Source organism: Eptatretus burgeri, chromosome 17 (genome assembly GCF_056783735.1).
Source record: "Eptatretus burgeri isolate ZD-2024b chromosome 17, Ebu_testis_v1, whole genome shotgun sequence".
Lineage (NCBI taxonomy): Eukaryota > Metazoa > Chordata > Myxini > Myxiniformes > Myxinidae > Eptatretus > Eptatretus burgeri.
Window position 1 is genome coordinate 47167447 of NC_140977.1, and position 23577 is coordinate 47191023.

The 23577-nt window shown below is 45.7% G+C and overlaps 1 protein-coding gene across 3 annotated transcripts; it reads left to right on the forward strand.

The window, feature by feature from the left end:
• Nucleotides 1-22381, forward strand: LOC147009999 (uncharacterized). Of its 3 annotated transcripts, none has more exons than XM_085861012.1 (15): nucleotides 1-126; nucleotides 408-608; nucleotides 2824-2934; nucleotides 4821-4923; nucleotides 7474-7541; nucleotides 13279-13349; nucleotides 13509-13591; nucleotides 14630-14741; nucleotides 14871-15011; nucleotides 15117-15217; nucleotides 15351-15702; nucleotides 16937-17836; nucleotides 17953-18848; nucleotides 19376-19438; nucleotides 20779-22381. In XM_085861012.1, exons 1-15 carry the CDS (start codon nucleotides 102-104, stop codon nucleotides 20798-20800), a joined length of 3249 nt encoding a protein of 1082 aa, XP_085717138.1. In that variant the 5' UTR covers nucleotides 1-101; the 3' UTR covers nucleotides 20801-22381. The 3 variants fall into 3 exon arrangements, with proteins under 3 accessions (XP_085717138.1, XP_085717136.1, XP_085717137.1); XM_085861010.1 differs by lacking the exon at nucleotides 1-126 and adding an exon at nucleotides 208-265; XM_085861011.1 differs by lacking the exon at nucleotides 1-126 and adding an exon at nucleotides 208-265 and having other exon boundaries at nucleotides 17956-18848.
• The last annotated feature ends 1196 nt before the right edge of the window (nucleotides 22382-23577 follow it).

Below are 23577 nucleotides of genomic sequence, written 5' to 3' on the forward strand. Positions count from 1 at the left end.
AAGGCCCATTAGCGCGCGAGGACGGAAACAAAATGTAAAAACCTTTTTTGTTCGACGTCACTTCCGGTTTCCCGCACGCCGGTTCGTGCGGTTCGGCGGCCATGCCGGGTTCGCTCTCCACGGCAGGTAAGGAGCCTTCTCGCTCCCGTCGGTCGTTCCGAGTGGGTACCGCGCGGCCCGTACAGAGCCCGGGTAATCTTACGCTCGGGCGGAGGGAGCCCCATGGCCTTCCGATACCGGAGAGCTCCGCCTCGATCTTGCCGACGTATGCTAGGCCTCACGGCGGTTATCTTTGTGTTCGCTGTGTGATTTTTTTTCCTCCAACCAGACGTGTGTGTGTGCGTGTTTGCGTGCGTGTGCCGATGAAGGCTGATGACGCGTTTGTGCTCCGTTTCTCGCCCGCCAAGGCCACGGAGACGGCATCCCGTCTCCCCAGCGGGTGCTTTTTCCCGCGCACAAGTTGCGCTTGAAGTGGGAGAGAGAGCGCGGCGTCGGAGCCGGCTTGTACAACCTGGGCAATACGTGCTTCCTGAACTCCACGCTGCAGTGCCTCACGTACACCCCCCCGCTTGCCAACTACCTGCTATCCCGTGAGCACTCACAGACGTGTAAGTACCGGCACATCCCGCTCGTGTGTTCTCTCGCTTCACCTGCCTCCACCGGTTCGTTAATTACGTACGCGCCGTGGCCGGTTCGGACGACAGGAGGAGGAGGAATGAATGAGTTGAGGAAAGTGGGCGTGGTCAACTAGTTCTGGTGTCTCGTGCGTTGCGTACGTAATAAGTGTATGGATCCGTAACTCGCCTGACTGGTGTTGACTGTTCTCGTTAAAGTCCCCATTTAATTTTGGACCAGTGTTTCTCAAGGTGGGGCGTGGCAATCTTTTGGTGGGGCACGAGGATTCAGAATTGATGAATTAATATATGATCGCTTTCATGGCTTTAAACTTTCAAATTTTCAAAAGTTTCAACACTGCGGCTGATGCCTCACGGCGTCGTAACAAGATGAGTCTGTGAAAGCTCTTTTCAAGATCGAAGGAATCCATGATGTGGCCGTCTGGGGAGAGCGAAAAGAAATACCCAAACTCGACTACTTTGGCAAGGGAAGTATTGATAAATTTTTCTATCATCTTATTTAGTTGAATGCGGATTTAGCGTTGTTACCGATTTGCCGCAAGCTAAGAGACATCGACTGGAAGTCACGAAACGTGGTGATTTTTAAGGCTGAAACTGACAAAATTGGTTCCTCGAATCGAACAAATCTGCAGCCGGCGTCAAGGACAGGGCTCCCATTGAAGTGAGTAGCAATTGAATAAAATTTGCAATAAAGTTTTATATTAATAAAGCCTGTTGAATATATACCGTAGTGTCTCCAATCATGGTGGGGCGTACGATTTCATTATTTTGAAAATCAAAGTGGAGCGTGGGACAAAAAAAGGTTGAGAAACACTGATTTCGGCGATGCTAATTATCCCATCTCCCATGAATACAAGGACTGCCTGGAAATAGTTGGCGACCTTTCTCGGTGTAAAACCGAAAGGCCAACTCTCGTATTGTTTGATGGACACATCATGGAAGAAACCGTCAAAGTAATGCATTCAAATTTAAAAAAAAAAAAAAAAAAACATTTTCTATCACAACGTACCTTGACATACCTGTTCATGAAAAGCACACTCTGCTGTTGCGATTATTATTATTATTATTATTATTATTATCATTCACGAATTGTCTTTAACAATGACTGATGTTTTCTTGTTAAAAAATAAATCCTCTTTTATGGATCTAACCTGTCAAATTGACGCTCGTGAAAGAGGGAGGTGACGGCGACATTTACAGGTAGATGGAGCAAAGAAGACGATGACTATGACGACGAGAGGGCATGTAACCAGACGAGGTGGCGTAAATGGTTAGAGTATCTGCTTACGAGTCTGCGAGGTCGGCGGTCCGACCCCCGTTCGACTAGCACCAAAGACTTTAAGTGAAGGTACGTGCTGCTTACTTGCTTTCACGGTCAGCATTTTAAAAGGATACATCACGGACAGCCATAGGTTGGCAACTGCTGTGCAGGTTCCTATTGGTCGCTTCCTGCATTGAAGTTCGTTGTGACAAAATTCGTACTGCGAAAAGGCTCCATACCTGCCGTTGAAATCATCGGGAGGAAACGTAGCTCAACCTGCAAGGAAATGGGGTGAGGGAGCATAGAAAAGGGTGGGGATGGAGGATAAGTTTTAATTGGTGGTGGATTTGCCAACTTGAAACCCTGGAGGGATCTGGTCTGATTGTACTGATTCAGGAAGTTGGTTCCGCAGGTGTGAGAGAAGAGGAGATGAGCAGTCGACCTGGATTTGGGGGATTTCAGCAGGAAGGGGTCTTGATAATGGGTTCCTTACTTCCTTTATAAGGAATTTCTATGCAGGAGGAGGCCGTCAGGCCATCACACTTGCACAATGGTTGTCTCTACGCTGTTCTTTCTTTAAATGCTGAGCGTCAAGCAAGGAAGTAGCACATGCAATTATTTTTAAGTCTTTGGTACAACGAGGCCGGAGATTGGACCACCGATCTCCCAGGCTCATAGCAGGCGCTCCAACCATTACGTCATAGAGTCTGGGTTGCTGGAAGAGCCCATTCATCCTGGAATCGTTTAATGCCCCCTTTCTTGCATACCAATATGTGGATAATCCCAAAGAGGTAAAATAGACAGACAATGCCCCTTGTTTGTTTGGTTGTTTGTTTCATAACCTGAGTACAGGTATTGATTTTGACACAGCCCTGTTTTGTACACTATATCTGTTCTGGTTGTTGATGTTTGTGTTTGTGTTTGCAGGTCACCAGGCAGGCTTCTGTATGCTTTGCCTTATGCAACACCACATGCACAGCACCTTCTGCAGTTCCGGCGGCGCTATCAAGCCTTTGAGCATTGTTGGAGAGCTCAAACGTACGTGGCGGTTTGGAATTGTCCATTGCTTCCTTTTCCACGAGGAACATTTATATTCTTAACTCGCAGGGGTGCCTGGCATGCCAGGTCCCTCCTCCCTCATCTCACCCCTCCACCTCCCTCATACCACCCCACCACCTCCCTCATACCATCCCTCCGCACTCCCACTCCCCCTTTTCCTGATTGGTGGAGGATGTCTTTGGGGCTTCCCACTCTCTGCGGACGTCTCCACAGCTGACTTGTAATGCCCTCTGCCACCACCACTGGGTAGCGCTACACGATACACCTTTACATAGACAATTTTCGTCGACCTTAACTCTCGAAACCCCGCGACTACTGATGAAACCAAGTAGCCCATGTTTACCATGGGGTTTATCTTGGTCCATGTGCCAAGTTTGGTTGCAATTAGCCCAGCAATTTTGGCATGATTGGTGTTGCAGACAGAGAATGACATTTATTTATTAGATTACTTTAAATGTCGGATTAATTGTGTTTTTTAATGGGGGAAGTGTATCCATGTAGAAGTGCAGAGGCCTGGTGGGAACACCCAAAATAACTGGAGTTGAAGAACTCACAATTTTGTTTCCCATAGGTTTTCATTGCCGGGTTGTCAGTGGTTCATCCATTTTCTTTGTGCAAAATAACTGAATCAATAATGTTTGGGGGGGGGGGGTTCAGGGGGTGGAGAAAGGCGATGCAATGATGTCATTGACAAAGTTTGGAGATGTCTAGACTCGAGACGGAGACCAATCAACTCGGGTGCCTGCACTGAGCAGGTTGCGGCTTTTTTTCTCGCACACCTCAATAACAGAAGCTATTGATTCGACGAGGGGAGTGGGAATTTATTTATTTATTTATTTATTTATTTGCAATTTAAATGTTTGTTAAAGCAAAAACATGACTGGTTACACTAACATCAGCAAACTAACCTACGACTGGTGAAAAATACGTGTGACCATACCTGGAGACTTCAGACCGGCCTGCCTCTCTCGGCAAGCCGTGTATTTTGTCCATAAAACGTTTCCCACGTATGACCGACCGTACATCAACGTAATTGGATTTTAAATGTAAATCTGTTGTATGAGGGCATGTTGAAAAGTAATGCTGCCTCTTGTTCTCCCCCCCCCCCTCCAAAATATATATATATATATATACACACACAAGTCATGTTGAATGAAACAAAACAGTCTACACCTTAGTTCTTCCCACCACTGGTGTGAAATTTCATGATTCTGACATGAGAGGTCTCAGTGTGACATCAGTCAAGATGGCAGAGGGCAGCACGACGTTGTCGGTTGTGTGAAGAGTTGAGATGAGAGTTGGGCATACTATTATGATCCTGAGAGTAAGAGACTATCGATGGGGTACTACAAGGGATTCCCAGGCTGTTGGTCTCAAAGCTATTGATTTGACGAGGGGGAGTGGGAATTTATTTATTTATTTGCAATTTAAATGTTATTTGCATTTGAAACCCTGGAGGGATCTAGTCTGATTGTACTGATTCAGGAGAGAGTTGTACTGATTCACTCGAACCACCCAAACACGTCATGAAAATATCCCTAACCCTAACCCTAACCCTATCCCGCAAACCATTGTTGCCTCCATAACGTCTCAAAACTCGGAGACGAATTTGAACCTGTAGTTTAGATCCCCAGCCCCAACTTGATTCGGGCAGATTTTCATCTCTTCCCCAAACTTCGGGAACATCTTGGTGGAGAACATTTTTCTTCCAACGGTGATGTCGAGGCCATTGTGAACCACTGGTTAAGTGGTCAGGATGTATGGTTCTGTCGTTATGTTTTCACGAAACTTGTTGAACGATAGTAGCAACATGTCCTCACAGTGTACATTGAATACCTTGACTGCGTGATTTGTGTTGTGAGCAGGTATTGCCAAGCACCTCCGTCTTGGTGAGCAGGAAGATGCACACGAGTTCCTACGGCACACCGTCGAGGCATTGCAAAAAGCTTGTCTCAATGGACACAGCAAGTAAGGACTTTGTCTGTGGGGGTTTTAGTGGGAGCATGGTGGGTTTGTGTTAAGCTCACTCCTTCATAAGTGGTGGAAGTGCAAATTAATATATGAACTGGAATGGCACTCGGAAGTGCGCATACCTCCACCAGGCTGATTAGTTTACGTTTTGTATCCCACTGATAGGCCGGATCTGGATTCGGACCTGAACTAAAATCTAATTGGCTTGTACTTGTCACCTAACCAACTCATCCACAAAGCTTCATCCAAATCAATTGTTTCGCAGGTGCCAACAGTGACGTGTGTGTGTGTGTGTGTGTGTGTGTGTGTGTGTGTGTGTGTGTGTGTGTGTGTGTGTGTGTGTGTGTGTGTGTGTGTGTGTGTGTGTGTGTGTGTGTGTGTGTGTGTGTGTGTGTGTGTGTGTGTGTGTGTGTGTGTGTGTGTGTGTGTGTGTGTGTCCGTCCAGAGTTTAGCTCCGTGAGGTTTGATGCGATCTTGATGAAACTTGGACACAAGCTAAATATCATGGTCTAGTTGTGTCTTTTTGTATGAGGGGCATCCCACGCCCCTTGTGGTGGAGCCACGCCCACTTGAACTTTGTTTTCTCGCAATTTCATTTCTTAGAAGCTGTGCGTAATGTCCATAAGTGCAACATATAAATATACCATCAGAGATGGGGAATCCCCCGCCATTGAATGAAAAAGGTCATACGTATTCCAGATAATGAGGGAGGTGAATTGGAAACAAGACACCATTTGGTCATCATCTCGAAAAAGTTCCCCAGGGGTGAGGAACGTAGTAACCAAAATAATTGAAATCAGATAAGCGGTTTTCCATTTATTACAAAAAACATTTTTTTCAAGATGTCCGCCCCAGTCGGCCATCTTGGATCCGGGCACGCCCAAAATCAATAGGGTTCTTCCTCTTCAGGTGGTACATTTCTGACCGAAATTTCAAATCGATATGGTGACCAGTTTATGAGTTATCGCACTCACAGCTATAAATGTTGACGCCCAGCCAGCCGGAGGGAAGGACGGAACGCCCCAGTCGGCCATCTTGGATCCGGCCACGCCCAAAATCAATAGGGTTCTTCCTCTTCAGGTGGTACATTTCTGACCGAAATTTCAAATCGATATGGTGAACAGTTTATGAGTTATCGCACTCACAGCTATAAATGCTGACGCCCAGCCAGCCGGAGGGAAGGACGGAACGCCCCAGTCGGCCATCTTTGATCCGGCCACGACTAAAATCAATGTTTCTTCCTCTTCAGGTGGTACATGTGTGACCCAAATTTCAAATAGATATGGCGAAAAAACATTTTTTTCAAGATGGTCGGCCATCTTGGATCCGGCCACGCCCAAAATCAATATGGTTCTTCCTTTTCAGGTGGTACATGTGTGACCCAAATTTCAAATCGATATGGTGAACAGTTTGAGTTATCGCACTCGCAGCTATAAATGTTGACGGACGGACAGCCGGACGCCCTGGGTGACAACAATATCCCCCTTCCGCCACGCGGCGGGGGATAAAAAATCCGATTTGATTTGGTCAATTTTGACGGAAGAGATAGGTTTTTACGGTCGGGCTTCCTCAAAAGCTTCCACTAACTCAATTGTACCTATAATGGCCGCGAACCATCGTCACCTCCCAGCTAGTCCATAACTTTTTTGATATATCGTGTTGTGTATCATTTTAGCCCAATCACTCAGTGGTGAAGAATCACTTAAAAAAATTATTGGATCTGGATACAGATTTGGATCTTCAACAAAATCGAATCAATTCTTCCTTGTCACATACTCAACCAACCAACCAACCATTGGGAGCATACTCTGTGCAGAGCGTTGGTGTTGCTTAAGCAGTCTCCTTGGCTATTGGGCACAATCCTGGAGGGGTCGCCACTCTGACACAGTATACCAGCAAGCTGGCACTCATTTTGCCGACCTCAGAAGGATGACAGGCCGAGTTAACCCCACCTGGTAGTAATCAACAGCCGAGTGAGATTTGAACTCAGGATCCTAGGATCCCAAGCCCACCACCCTAACCATAAAGCCAACAACAGGTATACATACTCAAGCTCTCCACCAAATTTCGACCAAATCCGTCCACAACTTTTTAACATATTTTGTTCACAAACAGACAGACGGGGCGAAAACATAACCTCCGTCCACCTTCGGTGGCCGAGGTAATAAATTTGCACGCCTGAAAGTGCTTCGTCGTCGCCGTCGTCATGTGCTGTGTGGAGTCCTGTCTGAGGTTTCCTACTCCGCTCTGTTCATTGAAGTGTCATCTGAAGGTGGTGTTGAAGTTCAGTGTGTGGACATGCAGGGTACACCTGAGTGTGCCCATGACGTCAAGGCATAGGTGTGTTTCCAAACGTTATGATACCAAGACAACTTAGGAATGATGCTGTATCGGTGCGACCTATTCCCACGTCATGATCAGAAGAATCAATTGATGACCAGGATGATTTGTTTAACAGATGAGTTCAGGAGATTGTAATAATTTAATTAAATTTCTCGCTGTACCCACAGCATCGCACATCACGTTCTCTCCCATCTTTACCCGCAGAGTCGACCGGAGCAGCCAAGCAACCACACTTGTTCACCAGATCTTCGGCGGCTACCTGCGTTCACGGGGTATGTTTATTGGCTTTTGTAGATTTGTTGCGAAGTGGTGATTAGACTTGCGCTGCAGCTTCAGTACATTTCGCTTCAAGCAAAAGCGTCATTGCCATGGCGACGAGAAAGCATCTCAAGTGCAAAACCCGAGGAGTTCCGATGGTGCGCGGATTTTCTTGCCTGTTTTCCCGCGCTTTGGTGTGGGGGAAGTACGATGTGGTTCAAAGGTCAGAGGTCGTGTAAAGGAGGGGCCTCTTTTTGGGGGGAATGATTTCCTTGGACCTGAGCCAAGAATGATTTCTCTCCCCCCCCCCCCCGGGTGGTGCATGGGGAGGGGCACGAGAGGGCACGCCCCTTTTTAGAAGCTCCGCAGGAGCTGGAAGGGGGGGCGGAGCCGAAAACGGGGAGGAGTCAGGCGTTGGAACCTGAGGAATAAAAGGGCGCACGAGACGCCAGGTTCGGGGTTGGTCGTCGAGTCGTATTGTCTCTTCGGGGGAGCTTCGTCTCTTCGTGGCATTGGGGATTGCTGCTGCTCTGTGGTGTTCGAGATCCGGGTGCCTTCCCTCTGGGCGCCAAGTCGTGAGGGTTCTGAGCGGTTGTCCAGGGTCGAGGCGCGCACGAGAGGAGAGTGCCGGAGAGAGCTCGCCGACCATCGCACCACGAGGGTGCAGGTAACCAGCGTCGGTCTCGTGGGCCCATTCGGTCATCACGGCCCACGGCCCACGGCCGTAAAGGTTTACGAACCTCGTCTACCCCCTTGCCTATGAGGGGGTCTTTCCTTTTGTTTTGAATGAATGTTGTCGTGGCGCTGTCTGTTAAGTGCATGTACATTCCCATTGTAGTCGGTTGTATTGCTTTCTATTTGCCTTGCTTGTAAATACGTGCATTACTGCCTTGCTTGTGTTGTGTGTGTAATATGTGATTGCTTGAATAAATGCCCTTGTGTGCAATGTACCCCGTTTGTCGTGTCCTCCTTTCCCCTTTGAAAGTGCCATCTTGCATCGTGGAATGAGTAGTGGGTTTTGAACGCCTGGTAAAGAGAATCTGATCCGTCGAGGTCGACGATAACGCCGCTCGGTTATAACTGTAGTACGGAATGGACCGCTTAAGCGGTTCGTGTCCCAGGCCGACCTGCGGCGTGGTGCAACCCCTCGGTAGGTTACCCACGTGGGTATTTAGGTACATCGACATTCGGCGATTCACCCTATTTCGCGCGGGTAGAATGCGGACTGGCCTGTGGTGAGGTTAAACCCCCACCCATGACTGGCTCTTGGCGGTAGTTCCAGGAGGGTCACGACTGAATTGTCCATCCGGTGGGCGACGCGGTTGCGATTAGAGGTACGCGGCCGATCGCACGCCGGCAGGCACGAATTTGTAACAATATTTTCATTGTAAAGGTTTGTTGAAAATTTGATGAAAAAAGTTCAAATGGTAAAAAAAAAAAGTTGTGGCTGACGCTCACACACGCTCCTTTTAAAAATGGATTATTCTTGCATACTCATCACTTTCCTGACTGGTTTAATCAAAAGACAGCATGCGGAACTTCACAGCATAGTTGTGTGTCCATCCATGAGTCTCAGAGACGAAGTAAAACCCGCAAAAATAGGATTTTATAAGTTGTTGTTGTTGTTGTTGTTGCTTGTGTGCTCCTTCCTTGTACTATTGTATATATTTATCTTTTGCTTTGAGAAGTGTACACCGTAATCACTCGTGTATAAACCACACCTTTTCCCCGAGAAACAGCTGATCAAAATTTGGGGTGCGTATTATCCACGAGAACTAAAGTGAAAGTTCCATTTCTCCACGTTTCTCGCATCGACGCGAGGCCAACTTTCGTCACTGGGTGCCGCTACCTTTAAAATGCAGTGCATTGTGAGATATGTTGTGCAACATTGAACGTATATATATATATATATATGTCTATGTCTATGTCTTCTTCTTCTTCTTCTTTCGGCTGCTCCCTTTCAGGGTCGCCACAGCGGATCATCCGTATGATCCGCATAGTGATTTGGAACATGTTTTACGCCGGATGCCCTTCCTGACGCAACCCTGGTCGCCTCTTACGACACAGGGATATGGTACACCTATTTTAACCGGGTATACACCGGCCCAGTACACTGGTACTCATTTCGCCGACCTCGGAAGGATGACAGGCTGAGTCAACCCCCTGGTGTATTAATTCAGTGGCCCAACGGGGCTTGAACTCAGGACCTTTTGGATCCCAAGCCACTGCGCCAACACCAGGGTGTGTGTGTGTGTGTGTGTGTGTGTGTGTGTGTGTGTGTGTGTGTGTGTGTGTGTGTGTGTGTGTGTGTGTGTGTGTGTGTGTGTGTGTGTGTGTGTGTGTGTGTGTATATATAAATATATATATATTTTTTTGTTTGTTCTTAATACCTTGTCGAGGCTCATGGAAGAGCTAACACACAGAACATATAACAAGGCAGGAGACGAGGAGCGGGAGAGGGAAATACAAAATAGTGGGGAACAAAGACAGTAGGATATCTGTAGAAGGGAGAGGGATGGGACGGCGTACACGGGGTAAACAAGATGGGACTACAGGGACTTTCAGGAAGGAAAACGGGGAATTTGAAGGAGGTGGATTAACGGGAGTAGAAAAGATCAATATTTTGGATGGGAGGACATGTGAGATGGTGGTGAACTGCTGTTTTGAAATCCTGGATGGAAGAGTGGGATTGAAGAAAGCATTGGTTTCCACAGTATAAATTATTTTGATTGAAGAATATTGTTCAGTTTCAATACATTGCACTTATGTATACTCATGTAGACTGGTATACACACTCGCACTCACGTGCAATCGCAAAACGCCGTCTCCCACTGTGCGGTGAATGTGATAAATATGGATTTTATTCCCTCCGTCACTGAAGGGTGAAGGTTGTTATGTTTTCACCCCTTTCTGTCTGTTTGTCAGTTTGTTGTTTGATTAGATTTTGGTGAAGATCTTGGTGTTGGTGAAGATTTTGGTGTTTGTCAGGTGACGTGATTAGATTTTGGTGAAGATCTAGATCCGACGACTCAAAGTATTATTTTTATTTTTTTTAAAGCGATTCTTCACCATTGAGAGATCGGGCCAAAAACGATATATAGCACGATATCTCAAAATGTATTGGGCCCAATATGTTCTCGTGGATCAGGCATTACGTGGTGGAGGTATGTGCTCTACGGAGTGCCCTTCTTGTTTTATTTTGTTTTTATATTTTCCTTTTTTCCACCACTGTGACCTTACTTAGAACATTGCTTCCTTATCAATGAGCTTCCGGAAAAAAAAAAAAACATTTTTAATTGTCGTTTCAATAATGAAATGCTTCCCATTAATTAAATATTTTTTCCACATGATTACAAAAGCAACCTTGTTCATTTGGAGATCCTTTCATTAAAACAATCACTTTTTTGAATTTCATTTTTTATGTCAATAATAATCTCCGTTGGCGGGATCGCCCAGAGGTACGCACACTCGCCTCTGAGCTGTCTAACCTGGATTTAAATCCTGATCCAGCTATAAACTGTCGTCCTGGTGTTTCACCTGCAGAGCAGTGCATGTGTCTGAACAAAAGACACCAAGGTGAGTACCTTGTCTGCCAGCACTGGTCGTAGGTGGCTGTCAATAATTCCACAGCCTTTCATGAAGAAGAGGCGAGTTATCACCGGCATCCTGAATAAACACCAAATTCCTACTACTTTCAGTCAAGAATCCCAACGATGGAGTGGTGATCCGTCCAGCATTGGTTCTCGACTTGTAAATGTCCCAAATTTCTGTCAAGGGTGTGGGCCTCCATTGTCATTATGACCCTGCGCACACGAAGCGAAAAGCGGGGTTAAGCATTTGGTTCACGTTGTCTGCCCCCTCTACGAACGTTGATCGTGGAACCACTTCATTTCAATTGAATGTTGTACTTTGAACATGAATCGGAATTTGAACCTGTAGTTTAGCTGTACGTTGGCTTTGAATTTGTCCGGATCACACTTGCTCAGAGAGGAGTGAGACAATCTTTTTGCTCTGTCTGACTGTCTGGCAGTCAAACAACAGTGAAAATCATTCCAAACAAGAAATTGATGTTTTACGGCTGTCTCAAAGGACACAAAGAACAGGAAATAAGAACGAATGTAACATGTTAAATGAAGAGGCGTATAAGACGCTGCATCAATGGCAATAAACTTCCAAAACTGTAAAACGGGGCAACTGTTTGACAAAGACTGTGCCTGAAGAACAGAAATTGCCTTTTTGGCACTTTCAAAACCCTTCTGTTTCGCAGCACTCTACTGTATGTATTTATCTATCTACAATTCCAGCAGTGTGTGTGTGTGTCTGTGTGTCTGTGACCGTGACCGTGACCGCTGTTTCTCGACAACCACTGGTCCGATCTAATTGAAACCTGCCAGTTGTATAGCTGGGGACCTGAGTATGTGCCTTTTCAAGGTTTCATATTAATTGGACAAATGCTTCCCAAGTCTCCTTCTCCTTCTCCTTCTCCTTCTCCTTCTCCTTCTCCTTCTCCTTCTCCTTCTCCTTCTCCTTCTCCTTCTCCTTCTCCTTCTCCTCCTTCTCCTTCTCCTTCTCCTTCTCCTTCTCCTTCTCCTTCTCCTTCTCCTTCTCCTTCTCCTTCTCCTTCTCCTTCTCCTTCTCCTTCTCCTTCTCCTTCTCCTTCTCCTTCTCCTTCTCCTTCTCCTTCTCCTTCTCCTTCTCCTTCTCCTTCTCCTTCTCCTTCTCCTTCTCCTTCTCCTTCTCCTTCTCCTTCTCCTTCTCATCCGTTATGATCTGCATAAATATTTGGCACAGGTTTTATGCCGGATGCCCTTCCTGACACAACCCTGGTCGCCTCTTACGACACAGGGATATGGTACACCTATTCTAACCAGGGCATACACTGGGCCCAGTACACTGGTACTCACTTCGCTGACCTCGGAAGGATGACAGGCTGAGTCAACCTCCTGGTGTATTAATTCAAATGGCCAACGGGGCTTGAACTCAGGACCTTTTGGATCCCAAGCCGCTACCCTAACCACTACGCCACCACCAGGCTTCCCAAGTTATGGCCATTTATTTACCAACCAATGACAGGACACGTTGCTGCAGCCATTTATTTACCAAACCAATGACAGCACACGTTGCTGCGTAGGCGTGGCCGATGGGGAAAGGGCGCCTTAGTTACCGTGGCGTAGGAGTGGCAATGGTCAATGGCAGCGAATGTCATGGCTAGCAAAGACAGGGAGGTAAACTTGATTTTAATTGTGTGTGTGTGTGTGTGTGTGTGTGTGTGTGTGTGTGTGTGTGTGTGTGTGTGTGTGTGTGTGTGTGTGTGTGTGTGTGTGTGTGTGTGTGTGTGTGTGTGTGTGTGTGTGTGTGTGTGTGTGTGTGTGTGTGTGTGAGTGATAGAGTATCACAGCAGTTGTTACTTCAATAAAAGCGAACATTCCGTACGGGCACACACTACTTCCGGATAGGGATGACACTGTATTCCAATAATTTCTCGATTTCTTATGCGCATTTATAGATAAACACAATGCCCCAATCCAGTCGTCGTCTACGAGAGCGAAGGAACGGCCTGTGTGGTTGTTTCTGGCACACGCTTTGAAAAAATTTTTTTTTTGCACGTACGGCTACACACGTACGGGCACGCACATATGGGCACGTACTAGTTTATTTCATTTGCAAGTGTCTACGTGTAGTCCTCCTCTGCCCCTACATTTTTTTTTTGTTGTTTGCCTTTTCAGTAATCACATCTATTTTGTATTCCAGTGAAGTGCAGTAGCTGCAAGAATGAATCCGATACTTACGAACCTTTCCTGGACCTAGCTCTGGATATAAAGGTATTGGTTCCTTTTTATTTACTTTTTTTTTTTTTTTTTTGCTCTTCTCGTCCTCCAAAATCTTCACACTTTCAACTCGAATCGCTCTAATGTTGTAACTTGTAGTTTGTATCCCTCGTAGTTTGCATGGCTGCATCATGCTTATCTCTTGTCGTGTAGTCTGTGACAGACGTCCTCTCGGCCTTGCGGCAGTTCGTGAGGCCGGAGTTCTTGGAAGGGGAAAATGCTTACAAATGCGAAAGGTACACTTTCTCCGGCATTGTTTGATATTGAAATTGAATTGTTTTTGGTGCTTGATGAAACCTTTTTTTTTTCCACTTTCTTTTGCACTCTATAGTTGAGTAGTTTTTTAAAAGTTGAATGATAGAGGTTTTGCTTTGCTCTACATATACAGTAGAGCCTGGTATATCGAATATATAAAGCTCTTTCTCACCACTCAATGACTGACTCGCTAACTTATTTGAATGGTTAGTACTTTCTTGGTGGGCTAGAAAGTTGCATTTTTGCATACTCATGTAATTTAAATGTCTGGTGTTGGCTTAATGGTTGGGGGTGGTGGGCTTGGGATCCTCGGATCCTGAGTTCAAATCCCCCTCGGCTGTTGAATTAATACCGGGTGGGGTTGACTCTGCCTGTCATCCTTCTGAGGTCGGCAAAATGAGTGCCAGCTTGCTGGTATCCTGTGTCGGAGTGGCGACTCGTCCAGGATTGTGCCCAATAGCCCAGGAGACTGCTTGTTTGAATGAAAACATCCATAAAAACAAAAGTCGCCCGGTTGAGCCTCGCTCCCTCCACTGAGATGGGGCCGAGCTGGGATGATGCCGTGTCTGTGATGTCACTTCCTCAGTCAGGAGAGGGTCAGAACTCTGACTGCACATAAAATAAAGTTCTTCTTTCACCTTACCACAAACTTTGCTTCCTTATAAACGATTCTCCTCTTCACTCTAACTCCCAGCCACTAAAAACAACGGTGATGTCTCCTGGTTGATTGGTGGAGCGGAAAACTGTCCGTGTGGCAGATGGCACTTGTAGGTCCCATATTGTGCAGCAGCAATCGCTGTGATGGGCTTGATCTGCCATCCTCACCAATCACAGTTAGGGTTGATTGTGTGTGTGTGTGTGTGTGTGTGTGTGTGTGTGTGTGTGTGTGTGTGTGTGTGTGTGTGTGTGTGTGTGAGATAATGGAGCATTCACCATGATTCCTCATCGATGCGGATGAAGTGGAAATCAACGCTTGTATGTGAAGGGTTACATTTTTTTTTACCTCGTTTCTATGATAGATGTAAGCGGAAAGTTCCTGCGACCAAATGCTTCAGTGTGCATCGTCCGTCCAATGTCATGACGTTCTCCCTGAAGCGCTTCGAGAATTTCTACGGAGCCAAAGTCTCAAAGGTTAGAAGGAGGAGTTGCAAAGGCCGTAGAATGCAAAGTATATTTGGTTATTCGGAGAAGAAGCCGAATGGATGATGTGAGATTGTGGGTTGCCATTTATTTTATTTATATGATGTTCATTTGTTGCAGGAAGTACATTATCCCGAACAACTGGATCTTCGCCCGTTCATGTCCGAACCGAGTGGGGACAGACTGGTCTACCAGCTGTACGCTGTTCTGGTGCACTCTGGCCATGACTGCCACTCTGGCCACTATTATTGTTACATCAAGGTAGCCGTCGTAATTCTTAGTCGCTCATATGATGGAAACCATGCTTATTTGGCTCCTTTCTTGCAATAATCCGTTCTCCTTTGTAAAGCAGACATTGTGTTGCAGGCGAGCAACAGCCAGTGGTACCAAATGAATGATGCATCGGTTACTCAAACAAACCTCAAAACTGTGCTTAACCAGCAAGCCTACCTCCTGTTTTACATCCGGTATTTCCCATTTCCATACCCTACAAGGCATGATTATTTATTTATCATTTTAGTTTAAACACATGCCATGCTTCCCATGAATGTAAAGACCAACGTTGTTGTTTGTTTTTGCACCCATGCATTGATGCGGCAGCTTGTCTGAGGTCAAGCTGCAGCCGATGAACAGGGGCTCGGCCTCTCAGAGCTACTCGACCAGTCGGATAAATTCGAAGACGCCGACGTCCACTTCGGTATCAAGAACTCCCATTGGTGCACAGGTGCCACGGACCGCAGTGATGCGGCATAAGATTGGTCCGCAGGCGGCAGACAATTCCGGGCCACTGATTGGCACACAGGTTGTGAACAATGTTGTGTCACGTCACTTTATTGGACCACAGTTGCCAAGAATGGTAACGTCGCAGCCTCTCATTGGACCACAGCGGCCACCAAGCATGAATGACAAGCATCCAATGATATATTCGTGGATACATCCCAGAAAAGCGAATGTAAGTGATGCCATAAACGGAGTGTTTCTCGTACATTAATGTCCTATACTTGGATGTAGTCGTGTTTCAGGGATGTCACAACTCGAGGGGTAAAACAACATTGAAACTTATTACGAGAAAATGGACATCACTAGAGCCTGCTATTACTAATCCGCGTGCCCAGTTAAGGGGCATAGCGACCCCCTTGGGGGTTGACCATTTTGCCAAGGGGAAAATTAGGTTGGGCCAGGAATTATTTTTTTTTTGGCCATGGTGCTGGTGATGGCTCACCTTCGCTTTGTGACGTACATCGTGGGATCTTTAATGTCCATCAACTAATGCCGGCAGATGGGACGCCTAGTTTACCGTCCATCCGCAGGACGACACACACATTGATGAATCACCCTGCCTGTGTAACACCAGGATGACAGTTTATAGCCGGATAGAGATTCAAACCCAGGATAGACAGCTTGGAGGCGAGTATGCGTTGCCTCGAGGCCATCCTGCCAAATCAGCGGAGCGCAAAGTGGACACTATTGGACGACGTGCACTACCATACCACTCGGACCTCTCAAGTATAATTTGCAAAATAATGTGCGGCATTTAAACCACTGGGCACCATTCGCAGATTCACAACCAAATTTAAGACTGAATTCCAAATGGCGACACATCCGGAGCGGTGCATTGCACCATTTGCTAGGACCATGGAAAAAGTTCATCTTGGATAACCTCAAAATGGGTTGGGCAAGAGATTTTCGGGTAACCCGTTCGGATTTGCGTTTGACCAGTTTTGTTCAAATAAAAATAAACAATAGAGAGGAGGAATGGGTGAATAAATGAGCTCCTGTAGTTGTTGTTCCTCAAAACTGGGCAGTTTTGTTCTGTTGAAAATTTTAAAAGTATCTTTGATACTTTTTCATGACTACGACATGCTGAAGAAGGCAGTCGGAGCATAAGCACGAGCAGCAGAGCAGGATTTGAGAACAGATGCTGATACCAGCAGGGCCCGTGTTCTCAAATCCAACTCTGTTTGCCCTCTTCAGCCTGTCCTTCACCTCGGGTGCAGTCCATGTATGTCACAATAATGGAGTTGGCGTCTCTTCGACTATCGTCGTATCTCATTTGTTCAACGTTTTGAGTGCATGTGCGCTTGCATGAGATTAATGTGAAAAATATACCTGCCTCGCTATCCCATTCCCAGCAAAATTCTGTTTGTGCACATGTGGCGACTATAACTTTTCTTTGCATTCCACAGACGCCACCAGTTGGCACTGGATCGTATCACATGAATGGTTGTCACAGCAACAGGACAACACCCCATTCGCTCTTTTCACCAACACCTACCGCTCTTCCTGAACTGTCTCGTCGTCCACCCGTTACGCTTTGTATTGCGCGGCCTCAGCCCACTGCCGCCGCTGGGCGTGCTCCCTCAGTTTTACCCAGCTACGCAGGGCAACATCCAGCTGCACTGGCCCCATTGCACAACGGCGCACCTGCGAACTCTGGGACATCACAATCTATAGAGAATGGGCATGGCTCGTCGTCATCCTCTTCTTCAGCGTCTATTTCAAAACCATCGTCATTGAAGCAGGCAGAAAGCAGAAGGTCAATGGAAAATGGCAACTTCCCATCAGCTACCTTCACTCGGACTTCAACGACACCGGCCGAAGCAATCGCTCCACTTGTTCCCTACCCCCAGGATGATTCACAAGACGAGTCTTGCTCTTCCCCACCGCATGGCTACTTACCTGCCTCGATCACCTGTAACATGCCATCGCTTCATTCCACCCCTTCCGATGGCCCCCGTTTTAGCAGTCCAGCTCCAAGTGCCACCCACCAACAGCTGAATGGGCTATCCTTAGAGCTGGACGATTGTCATGACATGCGTGGCCAGTCTTCAGAGAGCTGTGTTGATGAGAATGAGCAAGAGAAACAGATTGGTGATGTCCAAATGGTAAAGGAACGGAATAACGAAATCGATGAACTTGGAGATGGCGAGAATGAGTCCAGTCAGGCTGTGGTGCATGTCGATTGCATGGCTGAGCCAATGGTGTTGAGCAAAGCATTACAGAAAGACCAAGGTACGAGCAGCGATGCAGAGAAGGCCATGGAACAGCCACCTAATGTCAATTGCTCGAAGGACTCTCATGAGACGGTAAGACTCGATTTTGTTTTGCTGCTATTTTTTGAAGGTAATTTTGGTCCCAATTTATCTTTTTAAAAGCTGGCTGCCATTTTCTTTTTAAGTTTGTGTGTGTTTTGTGTTTCCAGCAGTTGATCGTGGGGCCGATGAACACGGAGAAGCAGACCAAACCAGATCCGAGTCAAACACTTTGTGAACCCAGCCTCTCTGTACGGTTGGAATCGAAATCGCTTGCTGTGGACAATAATCAGGATGAAAAGGCATGCCGACTGAATCAAAACCTGGCTTGTGATACCGAGGTCTTGCGAAACAACACCTCCAGAGATCTCAAGTCAAATAACGGGTGTGATAAGAGGCTTGTCATGGAGAAGGCGGCCCAAGAAATCGGGCCGGACAGAGTTTCGGTGAATGATATGAAAGACAGGCAACCAACAAGACTTGACAATGGTCTTTGCGAAACTCGTCAGAACGCAGTTCGCAGAAGCCATGATGGCCAAAGTGAGCATGACCATTATGCCGCTGAAACAAGAAGCAATGAGAATAAACGATCATGTGACTACCGTTCCCGAAGTCCACCAAGAAGTAGCCACCACGATCGGCATCGGAGTGGGTGGAAAAGAAAGAGTCACAGCTCCAGATCGTCTTCCCAGCACACGTCGAGCCATAAACATCGCCATCATCACAATTACCGTGCTTCGCCGCGAAGCACCTGCGAATCTTCACGCCATTTTGACGATGGCAGGAGGCACTGGCACTACCGAGGATCAAAGGATGAGCGCCAAGATGGAAGATATTGGCGGGACGGGCGATATTGGCGAGATGGCCGCTCTCGGCGAGACGAACGGCATTCACGGAAGCAACGGCGGAGCCAAAGCCCAGCGGGACGATCCAAATACGCGCCGCGCTATCGTCGCACGTCCCTCCATCGCTCGGATTTTCATTCGCGGTCTTCGTCGTCGTCGGGAGCATCATCATTGTCGTCTTCTCCATCGAAACGCCATGCGCATCACAGCAACCATAAGAGGTTCGGAAAATGAACCCGCCGTTTAACAGTATTTTGGCTCTGAATTTGAATTTCTCGACTGCACACGCGCAGAGAGGAGTGAGAATTTTTGTTTTTTTATTCTGTTTACCTATCTGACAGTCAAAGAAATTTGAAAAACGTTCCAAACAGGAAAATTTATTTTTAAGGACATCATAAAGGACACAAACAACATGCACAAATGACTAATGTGATGTGTTAAACACGGTGGTGTATAAGACACTGCATGAACGGTGCGAAACCTCCGGAATTTATTTTATACGACCTTTAAAGTCATTATTTTATTTCAATTGAATTGTTTACTTCAACACTGTGCAGGGTAAGGTGTTCTCTGAACACTGAACACTCCAATTGGTTTCATTGCAAGTGCATCGCATCTCGACCGATTGTGCGGACCGAGCGTGTGATCGAGCGTTGTTCACCTTTATATTGCATTTTGCGTGGTTGGTTTGAGAGATCACATTGGTCGGCCTTCATCTGATTTCAGTTATTCCCCCTCACCCCGAAAGGTTTCTCGAAAAAGAGAAGTCCAAAGATCGAAGTGAACGACGCAGCAAAGAGAGCTACATAAGGTACGATCACGCAAGGGTGAGACCCTGTGTGGTTGGCGCCGACATCGTGGTCGTGGCCCACTTGCGGCAGCATACATTTGTACCTTCCTGTGTTATACAATATGGCCTTAGTTATTTTATAACTTGGTTTACAGATCCGCCGACGGTATGTTTGCCGAAATGAAATATAAATATAAAACACATTTTTAGCCTTTTATATTTATAAGTTTTCCGCGGAAGGTGCAAAAGTTTCAAAACCCGAAATGTAAACGTCGGCGATTATTTTCAAAATATAATTTCGCGCGCGCGCGCCAAAATGCCGAGTCTCCTTTAACCAAACTGCGCAGTAGTCTTCGGTTACGGCGTCTGAGCAGTGGGCAGCGTGGTTCAGATTGACTGTGGTTTCTGGGGCGAAAGTGATTGCTAAGAAGTACGTCAGCGGTATAAACTCGAGTGACTGCATTGGTTATTTCATCACGCAACATATTGACGACGAATATTCTGGCCGAACTATTGCATCAATTCGGTGCAGCAGCAGGGATGATTCGCAGGCTACTCTCGATCGTGCCGATTTTGTTTCCGTCGAAAGTTGTACACCGCTGTTCGTATTGAAAGATTTCGGTACCAAGTACGTCAAAGTTTCCCTGCGAGATGCTGATATTCAGCCTTCAACGGACCAGAAATCACCCTTTGATGTGCTCATGGGGATGGGGAGACGGTACGATCAGATGCCCGCTGAAAAGTAAGACCTGGTTATGGCTCTGATTGAGCGTGTTGACTCCAAGTCGACACCTTTTTTTTTTTTAATCATATCCAGCACTATGCACTGGTGTGCACACACACATCTACGACTTGGACAGTAATTTTCTCAGCATTGTTTCCATTTGTTTGATGATCCAACAGGTTTCTACAAGAAAAACATGCCAGACTATATTGTAAAAACAAGTTTTAATCCTTCTTTATTGTTTTTCACATCAGATGATACAGTGAACATGGGCATCCTGCATTTGAATGGTCTTCCATCTTCAATGTTTTCTTAGATCCTCCTGGTCTGGGATTTATATTTATTTTCCCACCACCTTCCCTTGTCTTTTCCATGGAACATGGAAAAAAAAATCTTAAAAAATATATAATTTCTAAAAATTGAAATTGTATTGAAATTTATATTTCGACATACCGACCTGACATTTTAGCTGAAGAACTGCGTAAACCAAGTTATAAAATAACTAAGGCCAAACATCAATTTCAATTTGCTCGATTTTAATCGCGATTCACAAATACTACGTCGGATTTTATTTAATTTGTTTATTTTTTTTAACGGTTTGCCTTTGAGGTCATCACATGGTTGTTTTGTTGTACAGGAAATCTAGGCCAGGTTGGTGATGGAGATGCGGATATGCTGTGGACTGGATCCCCTCAAACACTCGATGGACTTTACAGCAACTACTGCTGTCAGTCAGCATGCTACAACCGCCGACCAACAACCTTTTGGACACTACTCCGTGACTGACCCTTTCTCCGTACGCATCTTGCGATTATGTGGAGAGCCTATGCAAATGTACAGAATCTTCGACCCTTGACCATACGTAGATTACTTAACGTTTGTAAATCCTAACGATTCGCCCGTGGGCTCCGGGATCGGCGTTCACTCGACCAGCAGTGTTTTTGTTTTTCACATCTTTCCAATAAGGATTACTGAGAAGCTGATTAGTGCATCGCAAATGAGAAACGTGTGAAAATGGGGGGACGGCACAGATTGTGCCGTGTCGCTGAGCGAGAAAAGGCTCGTGAAATGCAAATTATTTGCCGTTCCCGAGGCGGGCGACCCTCGCGATTATACAGTCAGGGCTCGTACTGTGCCGAAGCTTCCATTTTTCATAGAAACTGATAACGCGGTTGTTGTTCGGTGTATGCTGGAAATGAAGTTATAATTTGTGTGATTGAGCGATTGTTGATAATATTTTTTATTATTTATGAAAAACAATTTTTGACTGTGTGTGTTTTGTTCAGGTACATTCTCTTCATTTTATGAATTCTTCATTCTACAACTGGCTGAGCCATTTTAACGATATTCCCCCTGAATGTCAAGTTAACGGTTTTCTTTATTTTCTCACCTTGGGTTGCATATTTAAGTTATTATTATTAGAATGCTCATCATTCTGTGAATGCTGAGGTCTGTTGTTTTGAAAAATGCAGGTGTTTTGCTTGCTCTATTTGAAATTGGCCATTGCGTGTGGGGTTTCCGATGTTGCGTCTCGGTGTATGTATATTTGGCGGGACGCGGCTGAGAACTGTGAACATATCCGGTGTTGCATTTTGCTTCTGAGCCCGTGGAACTGTGCCACCGAGGCGAGCCGGTAAAGCGCTGAGCACTACAAAGGCCCCTACGTCGCTGCAAGCACTGAATTCTGTGTCTGCTTATTTCACTTTGATCTTTCCAACGAATGACCAAAATAGTTGGTGCTCAGTCCTTTGAAAAAAAAAAAAATAACTGGACTGTTTCCGTTTGACCCTTAGTGGTTTGTGCTCTTCTATGACGGCAGGTATTCTATTGTAATGTATGCATTTTGTATTATCCCAGTGCTTGTGTATTCAATATTTATAGAAATACCCACGGTGTTGGGGAGGAGGGAGAATGGAGGAGGAAGTTTGTCTCTGTCCGTGTATGTGTGTTAGCTTTCCTAACTGTAAAAGTCTGCAGTGACACCGCGATTATTTTTATTCTCATCATCATTTTTACGGTTGTCATTTCTATTTTGTGGCCGAACAGACGTCCAATGGTCTTTCAGGAAAAAAAAAATAATGTGAAGGTGATTGTAAAATGCTGGTCTGGTAGATCCCAGTCAAGTGGTAACTAATGGCAGCAACGTTACCCTCTCTGGTCTGCGGAAACAGATGTAATGGTAACAGCACTTTATATTGCATGGTGTAATGGGGAGTGCTAATAAAATGGACTATTTTTTACCGGTCTCGTCTTTACGATTGCCGTTTGAGATGGGCAGCAAAACCAACTTCATTATGTATACATAATTATACAAGCAGAGGCACCCACACCTTATGTGGATGGGCAAGAGGATTCCAATGGGATGCAATATGATGGGGTTACGACTGGTGGGGTCGATTCTATCGATGGACAGACAAAATACAATGTATGTATGTATGTATGTATATATATATATATATGTATATGTATATGTATATATATATATATATATATATATATATATATGTATATATGTATATATGTATATATATATATATATATATATATATATACCAGCACGGTATGCTTACACATTCCAAAAGCGGAGGTGTCGATCTGCAGAGATGCTTTCGTCTCTTTGTGACCATAGCATTTAATCTCGGTCTGCCACGGCTTGAGTCCCATCGGGATGCCTCGGAGTTTGGAGGTGATGTGTTGATATAATTTATGTCCATGATGTCAGCGCTGTGTCACGATTCAGTGTGCTTCTTTGGTTGAATTTAATATTCCTGGTTGTAAACCTCTTGACTGGTGATCAGCAGGGGTAGAGACAATGTGCTCGCGTGGTGGGAGACACTTGTTGCTGGCAGGTCATGCAGCAAGCGCTGTGATGGGACTCGATCTGTGCCCTGCTACTTCATAAAGTTAAGGGGTTCCATTCAGTCGTATATACAGTCGTGGCTAAAAATATTGGCACCCTTGCACTTTTTTTTTCAAATAACTCATAATTTTCTCGAAAGATAAGTTGAAATTGACAAAAGTATTGGTCTCCACAATTCTTTATTTCACTGTTAATATTACAGAACATTTGCTTTTGATTCAGAATTAATATATCCCTTTAAATCAGAAAATAAAAAGAAATGGCATTGAAAAAAAATCTATTGACACCCGAAACTTCATATTTGGTATCACATCCTTTGGACAAAATAACTGCAGTCAAGCACTTCGTACACCTCCACTGGTAGTCTGGCCCACTCTTCGTGTGCAAACTGCTCCAATTCTCCCAGATTTGAAGGGTGCCTTCTCTCAACTGCTGTTTTCAGATCTTCCCACAGGTGTTCAAAGATCTGGACTCATTTCTGGCCACTTCAGAACAGTCCAGTGTTTTGTGTTGAACCATTCCTGGGTGCTTTTTGAAGTGTGTTTGGGGTCATTGTCCTGCTGCAAGACCCATGAC

Coding starts and splice junctions, on each gene's coding strand:
- LOC147009999 (XM_085861010.1), top strand. CDS start 223: ATGGCCTTCCGATACCGGAGAGCTCCGCCTCGATCTTGCCGAC. Junction 266..407: donor TCCGCCTCGATCTTGCCGAC/GTATGCTAGGCC, acceptor TCGCCCGCCAAG/GCCACGGAGACGGCATCCCG. Junction 17,837..17,952: donor CGAAGGACTCTCATGAGACG/GTAAGACTCGAT, acceptor TTGTGTTTCCAG/CAGTTGATCGTGGGGCCGAT.